Source organism: Nannobrachium achirus (assembly GCF_963921795.1).
Source record: "Nannobrachium achirus genome assembly, chromosome: 1".
Classification (NCBI taxonomy): domain Eukaryota; kingdom Metazoa; phylum Chordata; class Actinopteri; order Myctophiformes; family Myctophidae; genus Nannobrachium; species Nannobrachium achirus.
The window spans coordinates 27,336,320-27,362,270 of record NC_137810.1 but is presented as its reverse complement, the minus strand read 5'-3'; the positions used below and the strand labels follow the sequence as shown (position 1 = coordinate 27,362,270).

Here is a 25,951-nt window from a genome sequence, read left to right as displayed (position 1 = left end):
TGAATGAACTTGGTGTGGCAATGAGCAACAGAGATCAGTGGAAGCAGCTTGTGTCTCAGATCTCGAGGGCACTCAAAGGATGATGATGATGATGACATCTGTCAAAATTGTTAATCAGTTCACTTTCACTTCAATTTACAAAATCTAAGTTTAAAGTCTAATTTACAACATTCAAAAAGTTGAGAGGTTATGCACTAAAAAGTTGGTTATATCCACATTTTATTGGTAACAATTACTACACAGAATTTACTAACAAATGAATGTAAATTATTCAAAATGTATTATTCAACCAATTGTTACATATTAAGTCATTTGTCTTACTAAACAACGTGACATTGTAGAATTAAACATCACATGAATCAAATGTTACAAGAAACAGACTCATTCAAAATACAAGATATCCAAATCCAAGATTAAAAAAAAAAAATGAAATTTGATCCTGTATCCCAATCACAGTATCCTGATTTACAGCAGCCATTCTAACTGACCCACACCCAGGGACTCGGCTTTTCCAAAACAGTTGTGTGTTCTCAAACCAACGTCTGTGATGAGAAAGGAAGAGCAGACAGGGGCTCCTGAGATTAAATACATCTGATCTCACATGTCATGTGATGTGACTGACATTTAGTTAGCCACCTCTACTGTTACAGCGGAGAAAGTCAAAGGGCAACATAATGGGCAGGGAGATATAAATAGAAGGTCAAGACTGCAGTCAGCTGCAAAGGCCAAGGACAAATAAAGTTTAGACCCGAGTGCAATGCAGAGGAATGTGTTTCACTGCCAGACCTACAGTATATCTCCCTCTATCCCACTCCACACTGCAGCCAGATTAAGAATACAGACATGGTGGAAAGACAGAGGGAGGTGGTCAGTGGCCATAACAGCATCTAAATAACACACAGCCAGTAACTGGATCATTAAACAAACACAATTACAAAGTAGCCCATCTATTGGATTAACAACTAGTGGATTTAAATGAGAACACTGTTTCAACCAGATTTAATGTTTTTCTTTCCCCATCGTGTTTTTCACAAGAGCCGTTTCTTTGGAGAGTACATGAAAGGATCTTATTTTAATGAATAAAATTGTATTTTAACCAGTCTGTACAGTAGAGTATGTTAATACAGTATAACTACATCTGCAGTGATTGGAGGTGTTCTCCCAACTCTTCCATTGAGTTGACCCTGTTGTTAGGTAGGACACCAACTGGTTTACAGGTAGTGCTACCTGAAGCTCATAGATTCAATATCTCTTCTACCAAGCATATATTCCATCCCAGAGGAGCAGTAGAGGTTTGGTCTTCCACGTGGGAGACTCTGGTTCAAATCCCAGGTAGCACACAAAACCTTAAGCAGCTGTTCTGTATCTACTGAAAGCTGTTGAATCCACAAACAGTTCTGTATCTACATTGAAATCACTCAGATTGAATTGCTTGATTTTCAATGAATCCAAAACACGTTCACATTTTGACTGTTTGAATTTAATGTAACTATTGAAATATAATGCCAGTAGTACAAATGTCATGTATATGCAATGTATGGGTCTACAACACAAGGCACACAATTAAAATGTTTCGTCAGAGAAGTATATTGTTGCCAATTAAATCGTGATCTGATTCACAGCAAAACCATCATATAAAAGTACAAATGATGAATAAAAAAAGTGTCCAATGCACATTCACATTTCATACCATCTAAAAGTTCTTAAATGTCTAAAGTTCAATAAAAAGAAAACAACACACATACATAGGCACATTAGTATGAGGATAGTCTCACCTTGCCAGACTGTTGCCTCTCACAATTTTCAAATGCCTATACAGTACCTATCTATGTAGCATTCAGAGATTGTGGAATAGTTGTCTGGCTACGCGAGGACTAGTATGAGGATTAACACTGAAATCCTTTGGTTATGAACAGATACAGTAATGCACAATTGTATATAGTTTCTTGGAGTACTGCGGTTTCAAAGTCATTGTGTTGGTGTAAAATAGTTTGACTCATTATTGGAAGGTGTGTGCCTTACACAGTGTAGCTCTGTTAACATGGTAGGATGCTCTCCACACAACAGTAGGTCCAGTCCTCTTTCTCATTGATGGGCAGGACATGTTGGCAAACCTAGGAGAGTAGACAAACCAGTGAAACCACACATCACTATATTATACTTCAGTAATAATAAAATCCTTCCACTTCTCTCTTCTTTTACCTTCCAATTTGTATGTCAGATTATTTTATTCTTTATATAGTATAAGTTCAAGGATTGTATTGAATGACGCTGTCTAGGAGTACAACAGTTAGTAATACATATAAATCTAAAATCAATCAATCAAAAAAATAATCAATTTTTAAAAATAGCAAAATTAGCATATCAGCATTGTATGACGAAGTAGAGCCCAAGTGATTAATCTGACTAATCGATTTAGTTGATTAAAAACAAATGTTAGAGCCCCCCCCCCCCCCCCCCCCCCCCCGTGCCAATTCATTTATATATACGTATATAAATATTCTTCTCAATTATTCGAACAAGTAATATAGAATCTTCGCTAAGAAAATAGGTTGCAGCGCTAAAGCTATCTCAAAATGGGTTATTATTTGTGGATATTGCTGTAATTATGGTTTGTGGTATTTTTGTATTATTACGTGCCAAAACTGCTGTGCTACACTTTGAACACAATAGCAGAGCTGGTGGAGAAGTGTACTGAGAGATCATATTATGGATCATACAGGTGCTTCTGATATTTCCAGTGCGATCCTATTCTGTGCTTACTTCCTCTAATTTGATGTATTTTATTTCAAACATTATGCTGATATTTAATGCCTTCCAAATGCAGCACTTCCTTTTTTGACGGAAAGATTCAACAAAGATCCCTGATCATTTTCGCGCACACGCACGCACGCACGCACGCACGCACGATGTAGCCCATGTTTGTACAGTATGTATGTATGAATGAACCTTACCATCTTGGACCTGGCTGGCACCTCCACAGCAAACACATTCATGCCTCTGCTACTGTAGCAGTTCTTACTCTGCTCATTGTTGACATGCACTGTTGCTTTCTGGTTGGTCTGCAACACAATTAAAACATGCACCGGTTAGATCAGTGTTTCTCAAACTTTCACATTTCAAGGTCTCCCCTTAACTCTGGCAGAGTACAAATGGTACCAAATGAACCTGTGTTACCCAGAGTTACAGACTTGTATGGGTTAGACTAAAGGAACCCACAGAGTCCCTGGAATCCACTTTGAGAACCACTGGATTAGATTATATCACTGCTTGTTGGAATGATCAACTGATCTTTGACTGATGCCTATCAAATCCTGACATCATGAGATACCAACGTTCTGTTAAATTAAACAATGTAGATGAAAATGATGGTGACCAAATGAAAGCTACAATTTTACAGAAGTCCTATGAACACTTGTGCAATGAAAAGAAAAAGAAAAAAAGAAAAAGAATATAAACTTTAATAACTACTGTCTTGACAGTAGTCAGGACATGACATAGTTCAATGATGAAAATGGGTGGTTTCCCCCTTTAACACCCAGCACGCCAAACTCGTTCAGTAACGAGATACGGCCACTAGATGTCACCCTGCCAAAAGGAGTTGTCTCGTCCCTGAACGAGACAACGAAGGGTTAACTGTACGTGCAGCTGCCTGCCCTCTGAATGACCCGAGTCCATACGTCACCCCGTAGGCGTAGCAGAGAGAGAGAGAGAGAGAGAGAGAGAGAGAGAGAGAGAGAAAATGGCACGAGCTGGTTGCATTGATTTCCATTCTACTCTGAAACATAAAAAGGGCTTTATCTATGAATGAGGTGAAAAGAACGCCAGGGAAGCAGAGATCTGATTGTTTTCACGGCGACACTTTACCGCGATGGTCGGCCGCGGTTTGGATTTTAGTTTCGTGAGCGTTTGTAAACAAATGGATTTTCTTCCTCAATCGTCAGCGGACATCCACGTGCACACGCACAAAGCTTCCGATGAGTCTTCAAAATAAAGCGTGAGTGAACGGCGGCAGCAGCAACAGCTAGAAATGTTATAAACCTTAGCAGCCCTTGTGTTAATGACATTCCACACAATGGAACAGTTACGCAATAGGTCAGGGGTCTTCAACGTTTTCAGGCCGGGGACCCCCAAACTGATGGGGAGATGGAGCAGGGACCCCCTACCACCTCGTAGGGTGGGGGGGTCGGGGCTACGACATATTTTTTTATTTTAAACATGTACAAGTTACAGCGAGCAGGGTGGGCCGTACCACTACCATTTCTAAACATACTACTTATTAACTGAGAACCAATGTCAATAATATCAACAATCTGTCAATTGCATAGTAAACATGTATTCAAGCTATTCAAAATGGATAGAATCATGATTTATTTTTTAACATAAATGTGAACAATAAAAAAATAAAAAAAATAAAAAAAAATTTTTTTTAAGCAATAATTTCGCGGACCCCCTGCAGTACCTCCGCGGACCCCCTAGGGGTCGCGGACCCCCTGTTGAAGACCCCTGCAATAGGTAATAAAACTTATGAAAATGCATATTTGTAACATTTGTCCTTTCTTTTGAACGTTGTTTCTGTAAACACACATGATATATACCAGTAAGACACTGCGACCGTCAGGTCGCAGTGTGATTTTAGGGCAAAATGTGTTGGAGCAGTGTACAAAAATGTGTTTTAAAAAATCGCCCAGATGGTGGCGCTATATGGGACAGATCCATGTTGATGAAATGAGTGTAGACATACTGTGTACCGATTTGCATGATTTTAGGGCAAAATGAAGGGGCAGTGTCCAAAAAGTTGTTTGAAAAAATCGGCCTGATGGTGGCGCTATATGGGACAGATCAATGTTGATGTCATGAGTGTAGACATATTGTGTACCAATTTGTGTGATTTTAGGGCAAAATCTGTTGGAGCAGTGTCCAAAAAAGTGTTTGAAAAAATCGGCCTAATGGTGGCGCTATATGGGACAGATCCATGTTGATGACATGAGTGTAGACATACTGTGTAACAATTTGCGTGATTTTAGGGCAAAATCTGTAGGAGCAGTGTCCAAAAATGTGTTTGGAAAAAATGGGCCTGATGGTGGCGCTATATGGGACAGATTTATGCTGACGGCTCTCTTGGCGCCGCCGAGGCAGACGCGTGGGTACCGGCCCCGGTTCTCCCGGTCGCTCCTAGCCCGAGTTACGGCATTTCATGTGTGCTGCAGTGGCGGGGGTCCTCCACTAGGGCGACCACTTTTGCATCCATTCTGGAGCACCAGGAGTCGGTGGTCCCCGGGAATCCCCCGTGAACAGCCCCGTTGGGGTGGTCATTTGGTATTTTTTGCACTTTTTGGTGGCGGCGGAAGGGGGTCCCTGGAGCTCCGGGGGTCCTTGGAGTGGGGTGGAGGTTGTGGATTGGCAGGCAAGGAGTGTGGGTGCAAAGTTTGGCATGGATTGGGGCAACGGTGGCGGAGATATGAGTTGGGGAACAGTGTGACATGACGGACAGACTGACAGACTGACTGAAAGACAGCCGGTGGAGGTTTTGGTAGTAACTGCGACCTGACGGTCGCAACAAAATAATAGACTTGTTCTATTTAGTTTACTGTTTAGTTAGGAAACTAATTACATTTTGACTCCTTCTTTAGAGCTAGACATGCTAATACTGTGACCTACAGGCAAATATGAAATTATGAAACAAAACCAGTTTAACATTCTAGAACTGTTTTGGTAAACTAGACCTAGGTCTCTCATGTAGCTTAGCATTCATTGTTCAGAGAGGGGCTCCTGTTGCTATGTGAATGAACACAGTGGCTGCATATAAATTACAACTTCAGAGAAAGGTTCCCCATTTCCACTGCATATTGAGTTGAATGTACTGACTTAAACTATTGTGTCATTATCATCCATAAATCCACACACAATGAAAAGAAACAAACACCCAGTGTTTCAAAACACAAGTTATGTACTCTAATCAAGGCACTATATGTCAGTATTACATTAGTTGGACCTTGGGAGAGAATAGTGCAGTCCTTGGGACAGTCAAATCTAAAACCCACATGATGGCCTTGCATTATACGATTACTCTCCCAGATTACTAAGTGTAGTGCTCTCTGTACTATGTCCTTCCTGCATCTGTAGCACTTTTATTCCTTCCTCACTAAATGTGTAACAAAAACACTGGCAGATATACAGCAGCTTGCCCTTTAAAAAAAGACCAATAGCATTCATTTAGTATTTAGTGTAATAAATACAGAAGAGTTGTGTTACAAAATTCAATTATGTCTAAGTATATCTTTAAAATATAAATGCTTCCAGTCTGTGAAATTGTTATCATGGACTTCACTTCCCCACTTATCCAAAAAAGAGTCTCTCTATGGAACACAGCCCTTTAATTACACAATATTTTACACAACAAAATGTTAGTGTTAATTGACTCTTTATTGTTGTTTGGGACACAATCAACACAATCCTGAGTTATTTTTTTTGTTCAATCTGTGTTTTTAGATATTTTAGTATTTCAGCATGCTACAACTGGTCATATGATGCAAAATGCATCATATGACCAGTTGTAGCATGCTGTAGCATGCTGAAATACTAAAATATCTAAAAACACAGATTGAACACAAAAAATAACTCAGGATTGTGTTGATCGTGTCCCAAACAACAATACAATAAGATCTGGTTGTCCCAGAGGTGAACTGGTCCTTTAAGACCTGGAGGCGTGGCCAATAAGGTTTCACTATTTTGAGTGGCCATACAGCATTGGCCACGCCTCCAGGTCTTAAGTTAAAGGTGATACACCATGCATTTAAAACGTATTTATGTCATATTGTTTATGTCCCAAAAACGTTTTTCAAAAGGTTTGAGGATAAATTACCACTCCTGAATAGAGAGCCTCTCTCATTTTTGAATGGCTCTCAGAGCATTTCAGCTGCAGAACCACCTTTGGCCTGAACTGCGTTAACTTGGTTAGTATAATCAAATTCAATGTGTGATCGCGTCACTCCATTGAGACATCATTGCGGGCAGGCCCCGTTCACATAACATGGAGCTAGAATGAGCTCTGTTTACCAGCGCGTGTCATCAGCGAGCACCACTGAGGCTTATGGGTAATGTAGTGTTTTTTGCTAATCTGGCGATAAAATAGTAATATTGATTATTATTTATTGGTAGAAACGCCAGGAACGCCAATTTTGATATTAAGACGTTTCCAGACGTCTTTTTGGCTATTTTCGCAGCCAATGTGTTAAGTCATACCTGGTACTTAAAGGAATAGTTCACCCCCAAAATGAAATTTTTCCCCTATTGATTACTCACCCCATGGAGACTTGTGTTCAATAATATATCTTTTTTGTTTTTGTCGCATTGTTAAGACAATAATTTGATTTCAATAAATTTAGCCCCACTGATCCCCGACGGAGACCGAAATGCATTTGGGTCCCCTTTCAGAATCAATGGGGCAAAAAGTATTATGTTCACATGTATCTTAACAATACGTCTTCATCAGGCAAAAGTGCACTTTTGCCTGATGAAGACGTAAAGTCGAAATGTTGCAGTTGCCTATAATAAAAGTACATTTTTGGAGCATATAAACAGTGTGCGGGCGTTCCTCTCCTTCCATTATCTGATACCTTGATGTCCAGCACCTGGCCTGAATATAGGCTTGAGATGTGCACACAATTTTGTCTATGAACACATATGAGCCAGCATTACAATACAAACCATTGTAAACAATGGAGCAATGGTTCCAAAATATGAGTTCTGCTCAACTAATTTCTTTTGACCAAATTGACAAATGGGCAGATGAAAACATCAACATCCCCAAAAGATTCAAAAGAAGGGCTACAGTAACTGGATTGAAAGGTACATCCACAATATTCAAGGTAAGTTAGGTTGCAACAATACTACTGTGTAGTGTGTACAAAGACTTGCTCCAGTATCTGTGTAGTGAACATTAACATAGTAACATTAATTGCTGTAATGTCAGTTAGCTGTAAGTAGATATGACCAATTGTAGCTGCTGCTGTTTTCATGCTAACATTGTTTTATTTGTTGTTAACAAATAGTTAATATGAGGCGGAGCATGCACTGCACAGATAGCAAGTCTGTAGTGTACACAGAAAAACTTGAAACCTAACCTACCATGAATATTGTGGATGTGCCCTTCAATCCAGTTACTGTAGCCCTTCTTTTGAATCCTTTTGGGGGTGTTGACATTGTCATCTGCCCGTTTTTATATTTGGTCAAAAGAAATTGGTTGACAGAACTCGAATTTGGGACCATCGCTCCATTGTTTACAATGGTTTGCAATGCAGGCTCAGACCTGTTGCCACCCCATGTGGTCATGTGATCCAATATGGCCACGGTGTGAATATGGTAAATTGTAGACTCATTCTGAGCTATTGGTTTGCACTTGCAGCCCACCTTGTTGGCTATGAGCGAGGAAATCCTATGCTCTCCTCTGTAGGTGTAGATAAGGATGTTGTCCTGCCCCCTCAGTGCTCGGGCCTCAGCCTTGGACATGATGGACTTCTGCAGGGCCTGGTTCAGTACCCTGGGGCCAGAGTCCAGACTGACCGGCTGAATGGAGGGTTGGGTGCCCTCACAGTGAACATCTATCTGAAATGGACAGGCCTGGTGGGAGTAGGTGTTAACAGTTAGTATTGTGTCAAGCTTATCTCTCCACCCGACATACTATTCTGATACGTACAGGGAGTGGGACGGGTCCTACTAATTGCCCCAAAGTACCCAAAAGTATACAAAAGTACACAAAACTACCCAAAAGTATACCCAAAACTACCCAAAAGTATACCCAAATGTACACAAAACTACCCAAAAGTATACCCCAAATTACCCAAAAGTACCCAAAACTGCCTACTTCTCTGTATTTTTGTGTAGTTTGGAGTAGTTTTGTGTACTTTTGTGTATACTTTTGTTTAGTTAGTTTGGGGTAGTTTTGTGTACTTTTGGGTAGTTTTGTGTACTTTTGGGTATACTTTTGGGTAGTTTTGTGTACTTTTGGGTCCACAGACCCCGTCCGGTCTAGGTGCCGGGGGACCGCAGCGAGGGTCCACGAGAGTTTAGTTAGTTTGGGGTAGTTTTGTGTACTTTTGGGTAGTTTTGGGTATACTTTTGGGTAGTTTGTGGTAGTTTTGTGTACTTTTGGGTAGTTTTGTGTACCTTTGGGTACTTTTGGGTATACTTTTGGGTAGTTTTGTGTACTTTGGGGCAATTAGTAGGACCCGGGACGGGTCACCCCTATAGGGGTAGCTCAAAATCACTTAAACACTCTATGGACCGTTTTCCTGAGCGCTCCTCTGTAGAGAGCGCCGCTGCCATTGCCGCGGTGTAAACAGCAGCCAGTGGTGGAGTAGAAGTAAAATTATTGATAATGGGAAATAAGTACAAATACTTAAAATTGTACAGTACTTAAGTAAATGTAGGCTACAAGTTACTTTACACTACTGTTTACACCGCAGCTAATGGCGGCAGCGCCCTCTACAGGGTGTCACTCAGGAAATCGGTCTATATGTAAAATAATACTTACAGTAGTTGACTGGGGACGGCTCTGTACTTTGCCTGCTCTTTTTTCCCTCTAGTCTACACCAAATCTCTTGCCGTAAATAGTTCTAAAACTAATCTGAAAGCTCAAAATGTTGTGAGGTCATAGATCTGGTAGTTTATGCAAATGTTCCCGCCAGAATAGAGATGCTAGGTTAATGTATACACATCACCCGTTTTGGCCACTCACTGAACATGTGGGTATAAGCACTGTGTGTGCATACAGTATGCAGTAATACTGTAGTTATTTGTATGTGTTGTGCATGTTTCTGTCAGTATATATATATATATATATTCTTTTACGATTTTTGGGGGGCTTTTATGCACGCAGCAAAGGTCGCCAGGATCAGGACTCGAACCCATGACACGCCGCCTATGTGGACTGCAAGAGGCCAGCGGGCGCCCCTTTCTGTCAGTATATTTGTGGGGTTGTGTATGTTTGTACACCTGTGCACACCTCCACTAACTCCAGGGCACGGTTGTAGCCCATGGCTTCCAGGGTGAGCCACAGGTCAGCGGGGTCTCCATCTTTCTCCGTGGCCTCCATCAGATTGAGCTCCATGAAGCCCTGACGAGTCAGCTGGTTCCCCCTGGTGTCAAAGTTCTCTGTGGATGCACACATACAGGCCAAGATTTAAAATGTATTAAAAACTATTGTATTATGCCAAAAACAAATGATATTACTCCTGCATATTTTGTCTAAACATCATCATGCAAATCGTTACACATAATCTCTATAGTGATTTGATCAAGACAGATCTGTCCGATTTTTCATATCCCATCCTGATTGGCTAAGATTGTCTTCCAAAGTTTGCAGGAGTGGCCCGATTTTAACAAAATGCCTCAAATCATGAAGGCAGCCGTGAAACATTGCTGGCCCACAATTAGCTACATGCTCTGGCGGAGACCTGTGCTCCGAGGAGTGCATTTTTCTAGTTATGAATAGTAACTAGTTGCTTAGATAGCTACACTTTTTATGTAGCTAGCTTGCCCAACACTGGTGTGAGTAATATGTAAAACAGGTTGTGATCGAGATTCAAACCCACATCTCCGAAGTGTGGTAAGTGCTTTAGCCCACTCAGCCTGGCTGCACAAAGACAAGTCTTATTTGTGCCTTTATTTACTCGGGTAGGTATGTTTTCTGGAACACCCTGTCACATACACAGTTAGATAAACCTAGAAGTTCTAACTTTTGAGCAGCTACACTGGAAAATCTGGCGCTATTTGCCAAGCCACATATTTGTTTTTAAGGAGAACAGAAGTGTCTGTTTATGAAATGTGACCAAAGAAAATGAAGACATTTGGTAAAGTTCCACAAACCACTTGGTAGCTGTAGAGAATAAATGTGCTTCTTCTTTTGTTACCCGGCCTAATACCAGAAACAATTATGTTTTGTTTGTTTAATTCAGACTGTTATAGGCAAGGATGTCTGGCAAATGAAATGAGATCTAAATGATGTGACAGTGTAATAGTGTAATACAAGGCCATGCGATTACAGGGCGTCTCCCAAATGTGTTTAGAAATTTGTGTTAAATATATTGAGTTTCATTCTGAATACTTAATCCTGTAAAGGGAAATAGGGTAAGGGAATTGATAAAGGCGAAATAACGAGGCATGAGCAAATGAGACGGATGGATTTTAATGAATTCATGTACAGCTGGTCATGTATAACTGCAGTTGTGATAACAGGAGGTATAATGAGTACCTTTGCACACAGCCCAGGCCTCCTTGTCACATTTCTCTCCACTGGTACGCAGCTCAAAGAAGTTATATTCCTCCAGACTAAGCAGTCCATTCCCATCTAGGTCTGCCATGTCAAAGACATCAGACAGTGCCTCCCTGTGTCACAAACACAGACCAGCACAGCACAGCACAGCACAGCACAGGGGAAATGTTACACATGACAGCTGTCCAGTACAACCCAACAGATGGACCACTTCCAACTTGAGGTCCCTCTTTAGACCATGTCATTATAGGCAAAAACCTTTACAAATATCAAAAATCAACAAACCGTGATGCAATGGGTTGACACAGTAGCAGATCTAAAAATAGCAGCTATTTCTGCTATGAATAGCCTACAGGTGTGCCTTGAGATTTTGATTTGCCCATTGGTGTTTGAAAACTACTGCCATAATATACAGTATGAGAAATGACGTGACCCACACACAAAATACACAGACACAAGCGGACCTGAACTCCCTGGTGAAGTCCAGTTCTCCAGTATCCGTCCTGTACACCAGCTGAGTGGGTTTGTTGGATTGATTCTTCTTGCTCCTCTTCCTCAGTCTGCAGCTGCTGGTGAAGGGCAGGAGGTAGTAGGAGCCAGCGTTCAACTCCCCCTTCCACACACACTTCTGTGAGAACACACACAGCACTTAAAGGACAACTTGTTTTTTTTTTTACAACAAGGGTTCATATTTTATATTGTAATTAGAGAAAAGAAAAGATGAGTGTACTGTTAAAATGTTTTCATTTACTTCTTTCTATCGTTTTAGTGATTTTAATTACTTTGATTTCAGTGGGTGGGTGCATGCGTACAAGTGGCTAAATATGTATTTTTTAGACACAATAAGCCCATTCCCAAGATGTACCACAATCTTTCATGGGCAGATGTGACTTATGGAGGCTAGTAGTGTTACTGTAAATAGTAATAAAGAAATCACAGGCTTATTGTGTCTAAAAAGACATATTTAGACAATTGTACACATGCAATCAAAGTAATTAAAATCGCCAAAACGATAGAAAGCAGTAAATGAAAACATTTTAACACTCATCTTTTCTTTTCTCTAATTACAATCTAAAATACGAACCCTTGTTGTAAAAAAAACAAAGTTGTCCTTTAAAGTCAACTTTCATAATATCATAATATCGTTCAAGACCCCCCCTCCCCCAACCCCCCCCCCCCCACACACACACACACACACACCCTACCATAACCAATTATAATAATGTTGACCCCAATTAGGGCCCGTTCACATTGAGCCGATCCCGGGGCCGAGGATCCCCGACCAGATTTCGGGAGGACCCCCCGGGAAAATCGTTTGGTCGGCCCCGGAATCGGTCTTGGGCTTGAACAGTACCCCGACACGATCGGATTATGTTAATTAGCTTTTTTATGACCTCGGGACTCGTCGGGAGCACTCACGATAATATCAAAAAAGCTTGATATTTTCGGGTCATCGGGTAGGAATCCTTTACAATTATTGTCGTCTGAATGAGCTCACGGGATTGCTTCAGATTATATGAAGCCAGCTCCTCCCTTTTTAGGCTGCGCAGAGTGTAGGCTATTCTGTCACAGCCTACACTTTTATTATTATTATTAGCCTACTTACTTTTTACTTTAGCCTACTCTCTCCCTTGTTGTAATCACTTGTTCAAAAACGTTATAGCCTATAGCGTTCTTTCTTCTTTTTTCTTCTTCTGCACAGTCATTTGGCAACAAGGCAGTGTCTTTTTTTTTGCTGCGCAGATTTGGCTAGGGCAGTGCTGTTCTATCCGTGTATTATAAGGGCTCTAAATTGACCTTGTGCAACTTGACAGACAGACACCCTATATATAATATCTTATTCATATAATGTAATACTCAAAGTCAGAGACATTCCATTGCATTCCTTTTTTTTTTACTTTTACGCGCGGGCTGCAGGCACATAATTGCGCCTCTCGTTCTGTCAGTTTGTTCATTGGTCCTCAAAGAGGACCGCCAGTCCTTGGGGAGTTCCAGGGGGTCCCCAGCTAAATGATATTGAGGAACCTAGGCCTGTCCCTATTCTATATGCTTGGATGTTGGTGGGACAGTAAAAAAAAAAAAAGCGAGAGGTTAAACTTTTTTTTTTCTGCGACTGCACGCCCACAACGGCGAGGTTTGGACATTCATAATTGCTATTAGCTGATTAAGATCATGTCTGTTTAATGTCTGGCTGGTTGCCGTTAAAATGCTGGTTGATGCTTTTTAGGAGTGGACACTGGTCAATCAATGATATTGGAGATGCGACACTCTCAGCCGTGTCTTGCTGGATGCGCATCACATCTCGCGTCTCGCTTGCCAAAAACATAACTGAATATATAATTATAATATCTATAAAGTGAGCAGCGGCCAGTGTGCGCACAGTAGCCTACCTAGAAGACTACCAACCTACCTTTGTTTTTATAATGTTTTGTCATGATGGCGCAGTTATCACTTGTGTGCAAAGGACGATGATACACGAAAGAAGAATGTAACACCAACTTCTACCAATTAATCCATTGCTGTGACAGACAGACAGGGTGAGACAGCCAACGTGCTTCCTTGTAGACTACATAATCCACTGGGTCCAGCTTGGTTCAGATCAATCATATCAACATAACAGTAATAACACCAACCAAAGTCTAAAACACGGTGCCGTCACCCGTCAGCAGCTGTGTTGTGTGAGTGACAAGCCTGATTTGCGCTTCGCCGTATCAGCGACCACCACCTGGAACTGATGCGCTAATTATTGATCTGACCAGGGGTGAGATGCCATGGGCTCGCGTGTGCTATAGTTTCGCGCAATGATGTAATGATTAATTTGAGCAAGATATAACATTTTAAAAGGCTTTTATAGGCCAGCCTAGGTCTACTCTTAATACTTTTTTCACGATGTAGCGCACTACATGTTCAAGTTCAAACTCTTTCATGCTCACAAGACTTCACACAACATGTCGCTTTGATGTCATGCAGGATGTAATGGGCAATTTCCTATATTGATCAGATACACATACACACCTGAAAGCATTCACGCTGATGAACAGTTAATTTGAGCAGTGATGGAAAAAGTACTCCAATTCTTTACTTAAGTAAAAGTATCAATAGGCCTACTGCATTATTAGCTACAAATATCGCACAGACAGAGAGAGAGAGGGAGAGAGAGAGAGAGAGAGACTCTTTATTATAGACTATAGCGAATATATTTGTTTAATTTCGCCGTTTTAATATTTAATTAGTAGCACTGCCACTGAAGAAAGCACCATGCGTGCCTTAATTGTTAAGAGGCTGCGCAAAAAAAGAAAAGGAAAAAAAGCAGCTGATCAGCGCTCGACGGCACTGTCATTTGATGCACATTTCCAGTAGGCTACTTTATGTCACCCATCCCCGCAGATAATGTGATACACGCTCCATATAAATGACGTTCCAACCTGCATCTTCGAGGTGGCTTTTGATGGCGTTTCACCTCGCTAAAAAACCTCCATGATTTTCACCTTCAACAGATTGGCAGCACTGCGGGACTCATTGCATATGCGAACAGAAGGTAATAAAATGGATTTGGGAGCATAGCCTAATTACAATGGATGTCTCATAAAAAACAATATATATTTTATAGTTGAAGGGCAAATACACTTATACACAGTAGTATGGTCAGCAATGTGCGAACGTTAGATAGCGAATATATTTGTTTAATTTCGTCATTTTAATATTATAAAATCACAACCCATTTCCTTAGAATATATGTATGTAAACATGGTTTCATCTTAAAGGAACCCTTTCTGTACATCTTGTACCCCTGTGGGTCCCGATCCACAGGTTGAGAACCATCTAGTCGTGTCTCTCATGGCACCACCCCCCCGAGATCGTGGGTGGCTAGAATCGCGAGACGTCGGTCTCATTTGTAATGGTCTGAGATATTTCACTTGGCACAGCGGGATATACCAGGCCCGAATTCAAGACTGTCGTTTGAAATGAACACCGATAAACCCCCGGGCACGAGATCTGATCGGATCCAACATCGCGTTTCGTCTGGGCTAGTGATGTGTCCCCAATCAACTGGTTTGATGTGGCCCTTGTCAGAGGGAACAGAGTCACACACACACAAAGCCAAAAGACATAAGATGTAGAACAAACCTCTTTGTCTTTTGACTCAGTAAAACACACAAAGGTGGAGTCCTCCTTGGTTTCACTTAGTGACACGACAAAAAGACTAGTATCCACGTTCATCCAGCAAGAGGACTGGTCTGAAAAACAGCAAAAGCCAACAACAACACAGACATTTTATCTGGAGATCTGGGTATCCCAGATTTATATACCGGTACTGTATTTTCTCAACTGTGTCTCTCAACCTGTGTAATTCCTGCTCCCCCTTACAGCTCACTCTCAAGCCTGAGTTATACTGGGGAAACCTCGCTTTTTCGAACGCACATCATTTCGACAACGGAGCATCGGCAGGTATGGCTACTCACCCCACGGAGGTTAGGGTTTGGGTTAGGTTTGGTTGTCGAAAAGATGACTTGTAGAAATAGCAACACGCTCCCTGTTATACTTTGTTGTGCATCATGCTCACAACACATCACAGCATGCCTTATGTTATGAGCTTGTAGATCAGCTATTTTCAGAGAGAGACACTGGCGCGCAACTAAAGTATGAATCAGGTGTCAGTGTTCAAACAAGCCTGACTGTTTGATCAAAACGCAGCAACACGTGGACCGACAAAGACCAATCGGAGAGCATGCATTTCTATGTCATTGATTAGTTTGAATGATTAACTGTTCCATCCATATTCACATGGCTGCATTGGCTTACTTCATACCGAAGAATATGCAGTAGGAGCATTGCTGTGGGATGTGGTCACTTGTAGTCATATTATATGAGCCTGTCCCTTACCAGGCCTTTGGCTGAGGTTGAGGGGTTGCATGGTGAGGTAGACGCTGGTTGTCTGGGGAAGGTGCAGACAGTACTGCAGAGAGCTGACACTCCCATCATCCTCCAAGAAGAAACATCCCTTCATACAGCTCTGATGCCACTCCTGGAACAGAGAACAAAACATCTTAGCACTTGGTTCCCAATCAAACTATTACATGAAATCTATATGAGTACATGTGAGAATATACTAGTTTATGTATTATTTTGCATAATAAGAGAATAAAGCTAGATAACAGTAAAAACAGTACTCATTTGACTATCACAACACTGCATTTTAAATAATAATATCGGTAGCATGGTTCCACACAAATACCTGCTATATGCATGTGTGTCCACACGGGGGCTGTGTTACACTACATTTCAACGACAGGCTGACATAAATCAACTACTAGGATCTGATATGGTCCAAACATTTAACTTTGATCAGCTTTGGTCTAAGTCCAGTGGCAACTGGCAATTAAAAAACATCAAGAGGCCTCCTAACATCCCCACAACATTTTTCTCATTTTTAAATGTCATTATATTTTTGGAGTATAACTGATACACAATAATAATTTGAAAATGAACAGGCAAAACATGGACATTTTCATTCAAGTCATTGGAAACACATTAAAAGAAACGGACAAACAGCCTGAAATAGACTCTATAAATATATATTCATTTTTGCGGCCCAGTAAATCAGCCAGCTAAACAAAGAAACAAGGCATCATAAAGATGGAGCTTGTCACATCTTCAGACTAAAGCAATTTCATCAAAGTATGTATTATGGGGTGCGAAAACATAAAGGATAAAACCCTAATACTTTAGTGGTTTGTCCAGATTATATTAAATTAGTTAAATTGCTGTAGGCTCATTTTCACTCTGTAAACCACTCTGTTCACTCTGTGAACCAAAACACAACCTGCCCCTTTCCACCAATACCCAATTACCAGTCTGGGCCTGGCAATATAGCAGCGAACAGAGCGAAAGGAACTTCCACCATGTCTGGCCTTTCCCAATCTCTCCACAGCGGTCATGAGAGATGGAGAGGGGGCAGCTGTTTTTTATTTATACTGTATTTTTCCAACCAGACGAGGTTGAGCCAAAAAGAGTGCAAACAAAGATAATGGGATCAATACACTGCTGTATAGCTATCCACCCAGGGCCAAATTCACCCACACAGACACGCTGTGTGGCCATGACAAGTGAGCTGCAAAACCTCTGTGTTTCCTACAGGCTACAGATAGCTCACTGCCTAAGCACCCATGTTTTGGCTTTTGTACAGTTCATGATAGAATGTCAGTCAACCATGATGTCTGAAGAGGAGACATCAAGATTCCCAACACTCTAGGTTGAGAACCACTGTTCTAGGTCAGTGGTTCTCAACCTGTGGGTCGGGACCCCCAGGGGGGTCTCCAAATTATTTTGGGGGGTCCCCAGATGATTAACTTAATGTGAAACATTGTTTTCTCACTCAACAGTAAACAAAACAACATAACGTTTAAGTGTATAGATGGTTTATGCACATTTCTAAAGTGACTTTTTAATACCACTAAAATGACAAATTAAACTTTGACCAAATTGTCAATTATTAGAGGCAGAAATTGTGAAGGTTGCGAGGCGTTGTGAGCATGTAGATCTGCTATTTTCACAATAGAGCCGTGTTATACAAAATGTATTGCCTCAACTCTTAGTGCTCGTCAGGGTGGAGTCAAATATGATTATTTGGGGGGTCGCTGTCTGATAAGGTTGAGAACCACTGTTCTAGGCGACAAAGTATGAAGTCCCTGGTGTGTTAACCCTGACAACATGTTGCCAGTAACAGAGAGGTTTACCTGTAAGGCAGAGGGTTCTGGTGTCCTGCTGGCTCTAGTGCTGCTGGCTGTCATAGTGATGACGTTAGACAGTGAAGAGCGTCTGCTGCGAGCAGAGGAGGGACGGGAAGATGAGCGACTGTCTGCGAGACACACGGAAACAAGCAACACATCAGAACAAACATTCAGTAACGCATGTGTGAAAGAACACATGCACACAAACACGTACACGACTTTACTCAATCTAATTAGTTGGAACATTAACGATATAACGCAGTCATTTTTCTTCAGACACCCATTGTTAAGTTCAAGTGAAAACGGCTATCTTGATTTTGACTTCCAGGAAAGTGTGATCTCAAGCTGAAGCCGGTTAATTAATTATGGAGGCATTTTAAATTACAAATGGCACAAACACAGCCCCTCTAATCCATTATCTTGCACCCTCCCTCATCCACACACACACACACACACACACACACACACACACACACACACACACACACACACACACACACACACACACACACACACACACACACACACACACACACACACACACACACACACACACACACACACACACACACACACACCGTGCACTAATTGAAGCCACAAAATATCAATTCAATAATGAGAGGCCTGATTGTTTCCAAGACCAGGAAGTCAAGATGTAAAGCTATGTGATGCACTACAACGAATTACCTCTGCATATAAATAAATAGACCCACAACTGGGGTATTTGTCATGGATCTAATTTGTATTGATGACAGTGTTTTAATCTAAGGAACCAAATTGTAATTGTTTGCTGAATGTGGACAAAGATGTAGCAAAATGTGGTATAACAAAGACTTCAATATGTGTGTTCAACTGATACTGACTGTGTTCTTTTTGAACAGTTAACCCTGCCTTCATTCAGTATACCTTACTGTAGCGCAATATGGCAGTTTATTTTCAATTCTTAAAGTATACTACACATTCAAATGTTAATTTAACGAAGAGAGTACAAATAAAATCAAATGGGACATTTTGGGGCCATTTGGTTCCATTTGTATACTCTTTGAATAAAATTAATGGTAAGGATTTTACTATGTAACATCATATATGGTAGGCAAGAAAACCTTGAGTGCATCGCAGGCCCATAATGACTCTTGCTCCCAATACAAAAGATTTTTGCAGAAACCCTCCCTTATACTGAGCAATCTACACCTTCTCCTGACAAATCTAGCACCAAATAAGAGGTCAAAACATTTATTTTTATCTCGGAGGAAAAGCCTGTTCAACATGTGCGACCATGTAGCAGCACATGTCAGACCCCGGTTAAAATGTAACGGGTATAAATCAATACGTGGGAGAGGCACAATAATGTGATAATCCCCGCTGCTATCTCAGAGCTCATTTGTTTTTGCAGTAGCGGTCGTCTAGGCCCTCCCCTCCAACGCCATCTAATCCCTCATCATCTCCTCTGTGAGCAGTGGTGGGATCCTCCAAATCAATAATATGAACACGGACTGACCACTTAAGGCAACCCACTCTATCTTCCTATAGCCGCCCGCCCCTGGCTCTTCCTACTGGGACCACCGGCCCTCTACGCCTCTCCTCCACACACTGGTCCCTGTTCAAGATTCTAGCACAAAGTGGCTTTTCTCATTTCGTTTTAAAAGAGCTGCCAGCTAGCTCAAGGAATATGTTTTCTAAATATATCCATCTCTAAATTCCAGGAATCTCTGTATGTATGTACTGCATGAATGTATGTCTGTTTGTCCTCTGCACGTGTCCTTTTGGAGGATGTACTGTATTGCAGAGGACCCAAGGGACTGCAATGTTTCGAGGAGGTGAACTCAATTGGATGAGCGGTTCTCCAGCATTGCAACTGCCCACTCTGAACGCGAACGAGTTCCGAGCAGCGGCCACAACCCGAATGGGGCACTGCATTAGTAATAGAGTAGGAAGCTGCTGATGGGTTTTCATCTCTGATAGAAGTGAGATAAAGCATAAGACAAAAGTCACCGTGTTTACAAATAGCTGCATTTTTCACTGGCATAGATAAGGCATCTGTCGACCTCTTAATGGCAGACATGATTACCCAAATCACAACACTTTACAGTCTCCACCCTCCAAACACACTGCTCTAATTGTGTGGAAATTATGATGTATGGACTGTGTCTTAATGAGGTGATTTGTCATGGCAGAGTGAAAAATCGATCAATAACAGAGCTATTACTTATTCCTTATAACTAATTTGTGAGGCGAATGTGGACAATGTGTGCGCGCGCGTGTATACAAATGGGTATTTGGTTTATATACATGCAGTCTTCTATAGACAGCTGGTGGGGAATCTGTAGTCGTACTACCCACAGTAAATATGTTTGCATGTATCTGCAAATCAGTCAAAAGGCTGGAACTTAGTGGGTGGACAAAAACAAGGGAAGGCCGAGAGAGAAATGACAAACAAAACATCTGCACGGGATATACAATAATAGCAATACCGTACATGCCAACTTATATAAAACATTTGCTGGAACCTACTGTTCCAGCAAATGTTTCTTTAAAATGTTTCTTTAAACCAGAAACAATTATTTTACATGCTGTCTACATTTAAAAACATTGCGTATAAAGAACATAGAAGCATTTAAATATGATAGTGGACTAGTACCATGAAAGCCAAATTCACATTACATGTGAATTATTTCTGTCTCTCTGAACCTGTAATGGACTATTGGCTAGAATTAACCATTTAAAGACCATACATGGTATAATATATCATCAACCAGCGTCCCCCAAAGGTCTATACTTGGTCCCCTCCTTTTTCCCTCTACACCAACTCTCTTCGCCAAAAATATCTGACCTACAAGCTCAAAAAGTGTTGTGATTTCAGCAAATATTTCACTAAATGTTTGACTATTTTTTTCAGGATGTTCGCCTACTATGACATGCCCAGAACAGGGACACTAGGGTACAACGATTTCATTTATATCTATATTTTTTTATATAAATTCAATTTATTTTGTATTGAAATAAAATACAAATTGATTTGAGCAGCAGGGGCTCTACAATGGGATACAGTTTGTGAGGAAGGATTAATTGTCTTCTACGTGCCATAGGGGCTTAGTAGTTTAGAGAGGGTTGTTTTATGGGACTAGATGTGATGTTGCTACTAGATTATGAAAAGATCAGATGCTAGCGATGCCTTCCTCCTGCACCTTTTCTGCTTCCCTAACGCCTGTCTCCATAAGGACAATATGACAGGGACTGCCAACTCTCCTTGAAAACATTTGTAATCTTCTTACACATTTCTAGGCATTGGGATCAATAACGAATGTTTGGCAACATAGAATGAGCTTAGTTTACTAGATTAGAAACAAGTACTGACACTCAACTGTATCTCCCCCAAAATGTTCTGTAAAGCAGTAGTTCTCAAAGTGGGGTCCGGGGACCACCAGGGGTCCGTGGTGGGGTTCCAGGGGGTCCCTAGCATAATTAGTTAATATTAGCTATTCAAAAATAGCAGATCTACAAGCTCACAGAAGTGACACACTGTGAGATTGTAGACGTGCTTTTATTTTATTCTTTTAAGTGTTTACGTTTTTTAACACAAATCTTCGTTTCACTGTCCCTGCCACAAACTATTTTGAGATGGGGGTCCATCTCATTTTGGGGGTCCTTGACATGACAAAAGTTTGAGAACAGTTAGTCAGGTACCTTTCTTCAGGGCGGGGTCTGATTCTGTCCGCGGTGTCTCTGGAGGCTGGGGTACTGTTGCTGCTGCCGTGGAGGATGACAGATGTGATGACGTAGATCTTTTTGGAGGGCCGTCTGAGTGGTTGCCAAAGTTCTGCCTCTTCAGCTTGGCATCAGCCTCCAGCCTGTCCAAGGCAGCCGTCTGACACTGCTCTGCTGTGGATACCAACAATCTACAGAACTGACAGGGAGACAAAATCACTGGATGAACGACCACCTTTCTGAAGCAAAGGGTGATGGGAAATATTATGCGATGGCATGAGAACAAGTGTACACACACGCACGCACGCACGGACACGCGCACACACACACACACACACACACACACACACACACACACACACACACACACACACACACACACACACACACACACACACACACACACACACACACACAAAACTAAGATGCTTAACGTACCAAAAGTAAAAGTACTCGTTATGCAGAATGTCCCGTTTAAAAATCTTTTGAAAATAACAGATCTACAGCTCACTATGCATTGCATATAGGGCTGAAGTGGTTGTGTATGCGTTGTAATAATAATCTAAATCTACAAAGTAACTAGTAACTATCAGTTGTCAAATAATTGTAGTGAAGTAAAAGTACAATATTTGCCTCTGAGATGTAGTGGAGTTGAAGTAAAAGTACAGAAATTTGGAAATACTCCAGTAAAGTAAAAGTACCTAAAAATTGTACAGTACTTGGTTAAAATGTACTTAGTTACTTTACAGCACGCACAAACGCGCGCACGCACGCACACACACGCGCGCACGCACACACACACACACACACACACACACACACACACACACACACACACACACACACACACACACACACACACACACACACACACACACACACACACACACACACACCTACACACACACACACACACACACACACACACACACACACACAGTGCATTCTCAGTCTCACTAAATGAACTGGTGGTAACTGAATGAAACAAGTTAACTGAATGAAACAAGTTCTGTTGTACGCTAGTATTTCAAGCTAAAACATTTATCCAGAGGATGCTGCTTGCCATCTACTGTTGTACAAGGTTTACACAGAAGACTATTGTAAGAGAGAAGGAAGGTGAAAACCATCAAAACTGACCTCCGCATAGTCCAGTTTGCCATCTTTGTTGACATCGGCTAAGGAGAAAATGGCATTCACCTCTTCAGTGGTCATCTTCTCCCCACTCTGAAAATTCAAACGTTTCAAAGACCCGGACCACAGACTGACCAAAAAGAAATTGCACTCATATGATCGGACTAGTTACTGAATTAACTCATGGCCAATGACTGAATTAACGAGATTAACCCTGAAGTCCCCATTTTGGGCATTTATAGGCAAATATTTTCAAAGATATTGAAAATAGTAGATCTACAAGCTAACAGCACGGCTTGGCTTGCAGATGGGATATTTTTGCTATTACAGGGCTTAATTGGTTAAATAATGTAAAGCAACATTGGTAAAGCTGGATAAAGTGAAACATCAACTCATATAAAAGTAACCACATGTGTTTTTGCTGTGTTCAACTTCTGAATAGCGCTGGTACAATGACTGAATAGGCTCGTTTTTGTGTTAATAATGGCATTATGAGCTATGATAATAAAAATAATACATTCACTGAAATGTAACAAATACATTTTATCAGTGATCTAATAGTAGCCAATCATGTGGTGTGGTGCAAACCTGTCCTAACATGTTCAGCCGATTCACAATATTTTGTTCGCTATAAATGCAGGAATCACAATACAAAATAGAATATTTAAAAGTTATTCTTTCATCCATGATACTATCCGAACATCTGGCTAATTATTTCCTGGCCCCTAACTCGCCGGTTGAGTAGGATACTTACAGACGTGAGAACCTTCTCCAGTTCGCTGTGGGAGATGTAGCCATCACCATTTGCATCCATCTTTCTGAAAGCTCTCATGAGCTCATTTTCCTCAATCTGTTTCTCACACTTGAGAATCTCACAGAAATCATCAAAGTTGAGTTTAGAAGTTCTTGGAGTCCAGAATTTGTTAAGAGTTGCCTGGGATGGGTTTCTACCAGCCTGCTGGAGAACTAAAGGATAATTGGGGAAAACGTTGAATCGGTAAAAAAAAACAAAATGTTGATGACAATGAAACAGAGAGACTGGCTGCTTCCCAATGCTCCCACCACCCTCCCATGCATCTACAGGGGTTATCAACAAATATGTCTCTGTCAAGACTTGGTCTTGTCGGTGGCAAATTTTAGATCTTATTTTTTACACAACATTATAATGTTCTTATTTTGAGACCCAATTACTGAATGTCAAGTCTCCAGGTTTTCTTCAGAATATGTATGATACTTGATTTAATACAAAACTATGATTGATTAGGAGTCCAACTTGTATTAGTGGTTCTCAAATGTTTTATTTGCAAGGATCCCTTAACTCTGCGAGTGTAAAAATGGAACCAAATGGACCCCTGTGCATCTACCAGATATTAAAACCTACAGTTAACAATGTTATGAAATCACTCCAAGCACATTACATTGGACAGTGTGACACTGACCCTGACCCGATTATGTATAACAAGGTAATAGGTGGCAATGTGTTTATATGGCCTTACCACGGCATAACTGTTGCTTCGATGTTATGTTTGTCAAACTAGATCTGAATACAGCGAGGTATGCGGCTCTGCACTGCATGTAAAACGCCTCCTCATCATCTGTAGCGAGACACTTCTGCAGCCCGAGGGGCTGAGATGATACTGGAGATGACATTCTGTGAAAATATTAAGAAGAAGAACAATTTCAAATACAATCTGATCATCGTCATGCTGATGTGATGAGGTTATGTCATAGATCAGGTTCTCAACCAGTGGTCCCTGAGGTGGTTCCAGGTGGTCCTCAGCTAAATGATGGAGAGTTGGTGACCAAATGGACCCATATAGAATAAATTCTTAATTCTGTGTAAAATGATTTAATTTTATTTTACACTCTCAAGAGTTATTTACAATAAGTCTACACTATTAAAGAATCTAGAAGAATTGTTATTTTGATTGACCAGTTATCAGTCCTATCTGGCACCAACTGTGGAATGTAATTGTGGACAAAATCGTATCCAACGACAACAAAATATTCTTGGATCATCTGAGAGGGCTCAAATGTTGAATAAATAATGGACATTATATGAAAAGGGCTGAACACCTCTGTCATATGATGACAACAAACATGCAGCAGCTAGCTCAGGCTCGCTATCATCTCTCATTTGCTTTATGGTTTATCATTGAAAAACACAACGAACAACACGTCAACGCATGCGGTTTACCTTCGTAATATGAGTAGTTTAGCAGTAACTACACGGTGATTTATTTGTCGAACATGGAGGACTGACAGCCATCATCTATAAGCCATGATACTGTTGCTATGTAAACATCAGTGGTGCACTGACCAAAACCAGACTGAAGAAACGTGTGATTAGAACCTGGCATAGTGAAAATCAAATTACTTACCTGAATGTACACACACCATATGTAATATGTGGTAAAATAATAGTAGTAACACGTGTTATTTTAAAGTATCAAAGGACTGTTGGTCAATATTGTAATGCTTATACTATTTACATTAAAGGAAGACTGTAAGACCCGGAACTGTAGTCAGGACCAGGTAGTGTTTCAGAGGGACAAGTTGAGAGTTGCACACGCGCCAGTTTGGATGTGTTTTTGTTTTCCTCTAAAGTTAATCGTTTTGTGAAGAACAATGTCTAAAAAAACGCCGTGAGTACCAATGTGTCGTTTTATATCAAAGCCTATATGATGTCAGTTGTACCCAACAGGAATGGGCGTTGATCCGTGCAAATAAAGCCTCTACTGCAGGCAGAGACAGTTGTTATCAAATGCAGTGATGGAAAAAGTACTCCGGGCCGTTATTCCGACACTAAAACTACCAGTAAGACTCCCTAATCGGGAGATAAGCGACCGTTGGTCGCTTATCTCCACAAATAGGCCAAAAAATTTGTTTTACCAATTATCAAGACATACGGGCGGTTGACAGTTTGCCATGGTTACTCATTGAAGTTGAATCTCCATATATGGAGATAACCTACGCATCACACTAGGTCTGACCTCACCAGCCCATATTTGGGCATGAGCAACTTATGTCTCCATATATGGAGATATGATGACATCACACAGTCCTCAGCCGATGATGTGGCGTGATGTCATACAATACACAAACGAGC

The 25,951-nt window shown here is 41.0% G+C and overlaps 1 protein-coding gene across 1 annotated transcript; it reads right to left on the bottom strand.

The window, feature by feature from the left end:
* Positions 1–1,550: 1,550 nt before the first annotated feature.
* On the bottom strand, positions 1,551–25,123 carry efcab7 (EF-hand calcium binding domain 7). The gene is made up of 14 exons (XM_080726735.1): positions 25,040–25,123; positions 24,339–24,493; positions 23,597–23,808; positions 22,849–22,935; positions 21,691–21,910; positions 18,013–18,134; positions 16,160–16,301; positions 15,404–15,513; positions 11,740–11,903; positions 11,255–11,388; positions 10,007–10,155; positions 8,413–8,622; positions 2,955–3,062; positions 1,551–2,114 (listed from the first exon to the last, which is right to left on the bottom strand). The coding sequence occupies exons 2-14, from the start codon at positions 24,490–24,492 to the stop codon at positions 2,037–2,039; spliced, it is 1,890 nt and encodes a 629-aa protein (XP_080582861.1). The 5' UTR covers position 24,493; positions 25,040–25,123; the 3' UTR covers positions 1,551–2,036.
* Positions 25,124–25,951: the final 828 nt, after the last annotated feature.

Bases quoted from the DNA above. Each gene is read 5' to 3' on its own strand.
- efcab7 (XM_080726735.1), bottom strand. From the start codon at position 24,492: ATGTCATCTCCAGTATCATCTCAGCCCCTCGGGCTGCAGAAGTGTCTC. The intron at 23,809-24,338 runs GTAAGGCCATAT...ATTATCCTTTAG, and splicing joins GAAGCAACAGTTATGCCGTG to TTCTCCAGCAGGCTGGTAGA. The intron at 3,063-8,412 runs GTGGGCTGCAAG...ATTGTGTTGCAG, and splicing joins CCTCGCTCATAGCCAACAAG to ACCAACCAGAAAGCAACAGT.